General features: G+C 42.9%; 1 protein-coding gene across 1 annotated transcript in view; it reads right to left on the minus strand.

Moving 5' to 3' along the window:
* Positions 1 to 1,005: 1,005 nt before the first annotated feature.
* The window catches only part of si:ch73-21k16.5 (dihydroxyacetone phosphate acyltransferase), a 10,835-nt gene continuing 5,840 nt past the window's right edge, over positions 1,006 to 6,000 (minus strand). Inside the window, exons 9-16 of the mRNA XM_034899576.1 lie at positions 5,702 to 5,943; positions 4,931 to 5,188; positions 4,750 to 4,829; positions 3,934 to 4,074; positions 2,120 to 2,219; positions 1,931 to 2,024; positions 1,765 to 1,826; positions 1,006 to 1,637 (exon numbers count right to left, since the gene is read on the minus strand). Coding sequence (XP_034755467.1) covers positions 1,585 to 1,637; positions 1,765 to 1,826; positions 1,931 to 2,024; positions 2,120 to 2,219; positions 3,934 to 4,074; positions 4,750 to 4,829; positions 4,931 to 5,188; positions 5,702 to 5,943 — 1,030 coding nt within the window. The 3' untranslated portion in view covers positions 1,006 to 1,584. The remainder of the gene's footprint in view (positions 1,638 to 1,764; positions 1,827 to 1,930; positions 2,025 to 2,119; positions 2,220 to 3,933; positions 4,075 to 4,749; positions 4,830 to 4,930; positions 5,189 to 5,701; positions 5,944 to 6,000) is intronic.

A 6,000-nucleotide genomic window follows, 5' to 3' on the forward strand; every position in this document is an offset into this window, starting at 1 on the left:
GCAGAATAACGGATTTATGATATTTGTCAGAGAATGGGTCCCATTAGCCCCCCCCCCCCCCCCCATCGCTTTGCGTGATCAGGTGATAGCCGCTGCCCACAAGGCTGGTGAACACCTTAATCCAATAGCAGACGCTGTTTGTAATGGTTTCTGACATTAGCCAGGGTGTTAAATTAGACTCCAGCTGACCCCATCACCCTCTTATCTCCAGGCAACGCCGTGCTTGAGCTGCGGCTGCTCTTCCATGCTCTGACCAAAGCTGCATGTCACCTGTACCTGGCTCTTCTCCCGCTGCGCCGGGCCGCCACCCACTTCGCCGACTGTGCGAGATACCTCATCAACCATGCCCAGCAAACCCCCTCGATCCAAGGCGGCTTCATCCACCAAGGGCAGCCCCTGGCCAGGAAAGGGACGCTGCATTTCCTGGAGGGCATGTGTGTGGTGTGTGAGACGGTGCCCAACATGATGGGCGCTGCGCTCAGTGTGGGCTCCGCCTTCTGCCACATGCTGCAGGGAGCTTTCTACGTGCTGGCGGCCACGCTGCGCACCATCCAGGCCAACCTGTTCTCCCAAATGAACGGCGAGAAGGATAGGTGGGACAAAGAGCGCCACAGAGCTAAAGAGGGCGAGAAAAAGCTAAATTCTAAAGTGGTGGAATACATCTCGGTGTTTTGTCAAGACCCGGTCAGCGCTTTACGCATCAAAGTTGACGTACCACCTGTGTATAGATAATTTTTATCCATGTTACACAATATACTGGTTAAATGGCACATAAGAGGCCTTCTTCTAACTGCTGACGGGTTAGGCGCATGCAGTGCGTTGATTGGTTTGCAGAGATGACAGAAGGTTGAACTCTGACCTCTGAATTTTCACTCACAGTTGAGGTAATAGTACAAACAGAAATTATATTGAACATCAAGAATCTATGGTGCATTTTGTTACATTTGTTTTACATTCATTGAGATGTAAAGAAGTTCAAATAAATGTCTCAAACAACATTTTTTCATGGGTTATGGTATTTGAAAATATTATGGTATTTAGATGTTTATTGGTACATCATTATATGTACAATCAAGTGTCATAAATCAGTGTTTACTATGTAATTGCACTTACTTTGCCAGCAAACAAGTTTTTTGAGTATTCTTTCGTTCATTAGACATACCATACTTGTCAATCAGCAATATATCTACATTACAAATGCCTACTAACACAATGCAACTGATTAAAATAAAAGGTACAGTTCAGTATCTTGATCAACAGGCATCACTGGTGCAGTCATATGTACGCCTTCCTTGACAAACTAATTCTGATTATAGATATTAAACAAAATCAGCAATGCTGCCCCCCTTGGGTCACAATATCAGGTCTTTTTAGCTTTATTTCAGTCCTGCCAGAGATAAGAACAGGGACAACCGCGGGGTTTAGTCTGGCCACTGGCATCCAGGATATTAAGTATTCTGTCTGAGTTATGGTGCCACAATTCTCCCAACAGCTGGATAAAGGCACCTAGGGCAGTGGAAAGGGTTAAGTTGCCGTTAAATGGACTATGAGATGATACTGAAGATGGATCTCATCCAATGGAGGTTAAAGTTTTGCCTCAGGTGTAGTCTGGAGCATCTGGGGAGAGATTTTCCCTGCTACAGTGAGAGAGGAAAAGAAAGAAAAAAATGTTGTGGTAAACACAAAACCAAATCTTAAACACATGGTGGGGAAATTTAAGTCAACGTAATGTTAATCAGCTGTATTTGAAGTAAGCTGACTCACAAAGTATGTCGTCGATTCTTGTGACAGCTGCTTTGTTCACTCTGTATTCATTCTGCTCGGACCTGTGAGGAGAACTTTGGCGTCAGAAACACAGACAGCTTCTCAACCACCTCAGGAAATGAGCTTAAAACCAAACAGACATGCAGGGGCTAATCTCGTTACTCACTCCCTCAACTTTGTCACCGTCTCCAGTCTCTGCAGAGCCAACAGAACGTTCTTCTGCGTGTCGGACGACAGGGCTTCATGGGTGTGAAGCTCACCTGAAACACAGACATCATGATGAGGACCGATTTTCCGATAAGAGTTGAACAGCTGGAGGTGGATTCTAGAGGTGTGAGGTCACTTTCTGTTTCACCTGAGAGGAGGAGCTTTGTAGCCAGGTTTCTCACAGCAGGAAGGAACTGTTTCTCAGTGAACACGTTTACTCCGTCTTCACAGAGGTACCTGAACATCACCTGGACATAAAACACAATTGGTCATAAAGAAAGACCCTACTTTTATCATTTCAAATCCAACATTGAAAGAATAGTTAGAGCCTTAAATAGTACATTTTCCAGCACTGTCAGCTACAGTGAAGATTGAAAAGGTTGTGTGAAAACTTAAAATCTGTGACTGCGAGACTTTTACTTCCAGCATCGTGGCATGTTATAGAAATGTGATGTCACAGGTGTGACATAACAGCCCAAACAGCATCTTTCAGTAACAGAGGGGGAGTGTCTCTAAGCACACAACTGTTATAACTACTACACAGATGGGTTATGATATATTAATTTAACCTTTCATGAAACATAAACGTTACACAGCTCTTATTAAAAAAGCACTGGAAAGGAAAACAATCTAATATCTCTTTTATCCTTATTCTTCTCTTTATATCATAATTTATATAACAATGTTTTTTTTTTATTAATGTACAGCTCATTTTACTCTAACAACTGCTTTAAAACTAAACTCTAATTACAATACAATACAATACAATACAATACATACAATTTTGTCTCTACTTTCCCTATAATTAGTACACTTAAATATGTATTTCCAGCCCTGTAAAATAAAGTGCTTTCTAGGGAAAAAAATAGGAATGAAATGGGTAAAATAAAGAGATTTGATGACTGATGGGGTCTGGCCAGTGGGCAAATGTTTAACACTGTTTCCTGAGTGAAACCCTCCACGCAGTACAATGCACTGGAACATGGCTTGTCTTATGTGTGTTGTTCTCCTTCCTGTTCTACTGGATCAGATGTATGGAATACATTGTTCCGTTATACTGTCATGAAGGAAAATAACCATTATTAATATGAACGAATTATTGTTTTAGTAGTGATCATTAGCCTACTGTTTTATATTTGTCATGTTTCTTTGCATGTTTGAAGCTTTAGTCTCCACCATGAGGAATTCTGTAAGTAATGACACCAACACTGTGGGCGTGTCCACATGATGCAAGCCTTCCGTGATCACACACCACCCCCACCCCTTCTCCACGCAGTTGCTAGTGGCCAAGGAGGACACAGTGGATTAAAAAAAACAGGATGGAAGAGGAAATTACCTTCATTTGGCAATGGCTTGAATGTAATGGACGTTCATTAATATCAAAATTTCACACGCTTATTTTAGACAACATGAAGAAACAAAAAATATGTTTACTAATGATTTTTTGTAATGACTACTAATGTAAACTTGAATTGTCTACTACATCCACACACTGCTCTGTGTTAATACAATTAATTAGTTAATAATTGAAACGGTGAAAGGGGTTTCCAGGCAAAGTTCAGGAAAGTATGACTATGAATATTTTTAAGGTATATCTGTGACTGTGATGGATGAATGAAATTGGTTTTGTCCTTGAAATATGGCTTTTATCTTATTTAGTATAGAAAATCGTAAATCTGCTATTTGCACAGGCCCTTGAGTAGCCCATATGTTGACTGTATATTTTTATTTTTTTTATTTTTTTTGTTTTTTTGTGTTTTTTTTTTTTGTATTGTTTTTTAACCCCTTGCTTGTCGTTGTGTTTAACTCTTGCAGCTAAGTTGCTCAGTGTCCAATGCAAATTTAGGGAGATTAATAAAAGTACTTTGACTTTGACTTCTAGTAAAGTTAACTAATACAGCCCTGTCTGCAACATGTGCATAGTGTGTTTTCTCGATCAGAGGGGGCCAAATTGTAAAGGACCTGGTAAGAGTGGATGAAGGGTTGTAGAAGGGCCTGCAGGAAGGACAACACCTCCAGCCCTGCGTCTGACACTGTCACTTCCTGTTCACTGATGTCGACTGCTCCACTTTTGTTCAGGAGGAAGCATGCCTCCTCAAAGTCCTGATTAATGAAAAGACGGATATTAAAAGGCACACAATATTTACACTCAATATCAATAACATGCACACAATGTTTCTGACTTTTAAGACTTAAAACTTTCTGGATCCCCAATGAACAATATGCTAACGCGTAGGTAGTGTCTCTCTGCCAGACCTTCCATCACAGTGCTGCGGAGGAGGGTCTGGCAAGGCCACACAGCGTTCCGGGATGGGAGAAAAACGTGATCTGGGTTATTAACATTTCTTCCAACCAATCCCAATCGTCTAACCGCCGTAGGGAGCAATTGTGTCTCTGGTAGGAACTGGTTGGTGGAACATGTGTACGTTCAAAAGTAGTTTTGTTTGTCGTGCTACAGAAAACTCAGATTGGACGGATAGTCTAGTTGGTTGAATTGACCCTGCAGAGATCTCAGAAAAGGTTAACCAAAGTCCTCATAACTTCACCGGAGTTTAAAATACCAACACAAGGAAGCCCGAGGCAACAGATATCTTGCCCAAATGAGTGAAATCTGACGGAATTTCCAGAGCAAGAAGTGGAACGCCGTGGATAAGTAAATAACCACAACAGTAACGGAGTGTTCTGGTTATTGACGTTTTAACAAGACAATAATCCTCTTTGGGATCTTTGTCCTGAGATGCCCGAAGGAAGCTGAGCCCTGAAAGATGAGCTCGTTACCTGAGTCGACCTTCCAGGGATGAAGATGAATTCGTTGGAGAAGATGTCCAGTAGGAAACAGAAGAAGGCGAAGAGCTCGTCTGTGAACAGTGGAACGGTGGATCGCGATGAAGCAAAAGGAAAACATTTTGGAAAATCTCACGGTGTGTTGGTTGAGAAATCTATCGTATTTAACCCTCACCTTTCTGTGCGCTCTTTGTGACCTGTATGGCCGTTGCGAGCATGGCGGGACGCACAAAAACATGCAGAGACTGATTCCTATAGGAAGCCAGCATCAGCACCCCCGCCGCCGTCCTGATCAAATCCAACTCTGGGCTGATTGGATGTTTCCTCGCGGGCTCTTCCTCCCGAACCAGGTAGACACGCCCTGCTTTGAGGTGAACTACGGACTGATGGAGAGTCACCGTGGACGACATCACATGCAGGTCAGGGACTTGTCCTGCAGAAACCATGCATTGTCCAAGGGGAAGTTTGGTGTTAATGAGGGTTGTATTTGCCTTAGAATATTTGTGTGTGTATTTGTGTGTGTCTGCATGTGTGTATTTTCACACATACACACGAGACCTGTAAATGGAGACGATTCAGTGGGGTTCTCTTAGGATAAGTCACTTAAAGGGCATTAATCCACTGAAGATCTCCTAAGTGAATCGGAACACTTGTGCCAACTCACATTCATCTAATCTGTCTGATCTACGGCAGACCGGGTCAAAGGAGTATTTAGTATGCCGAGGTGAGAAGTGGACAGATCTAACTCAGTTACCTTTCTATAATGCAATATACAAACGCCACCTACTGGGCATTCAAGGGATATGAAAATAAACCTCTTAAAAATGCCTACTGAAAGATGAGCACTTATCTCAACCATGTTTTCAAGCTTGATGCAGCTACATTTGTGGCATATATATAATATTTACAGCAAATATATACAAATCCTTCTATCTTCTCCACCTACCAGGCCAGTTCAAGCGAGCCCCAAAGTCTAGCGCCAGCTTCCTGAGCCAGAGGGTTTTTTCTGTAAGCTGACGCCACAGCAGGCCCTCCTGTGTTAAGACTGTGGTAGGAGCCTGGAGCAACAGGCACGCCATTAGAGACCAAGGGCTGATCAGAGAGCCCTCCTCTTGGATTCGTACCATCAGGTTAGCCAGCCCACTCACACAGGCCTGGGTCTCTGCACTGGGCTTCTGGGGAAGATCTCTGTGAATGGATATAAAGGGAGAAAAGGGACACGAGTGGGCAGGGGGGGAAAAAGGG

The sequence above is a fragment of the Etheostoma cragini genome, chromosome 18 (genome assembly GCF_013103735.1).
Source record: "Etheostoma cragini isolate CJK2018 chromosome 18, CSU_Ecrag_1.0, whole genome shotgun sequence".
Taxonomy (NCBI): Eukaryota; Metazoa; Chordata; class Actinopteri; order Perciformes; family Percidae; genus Etheostoma; species Etheostoma cragini.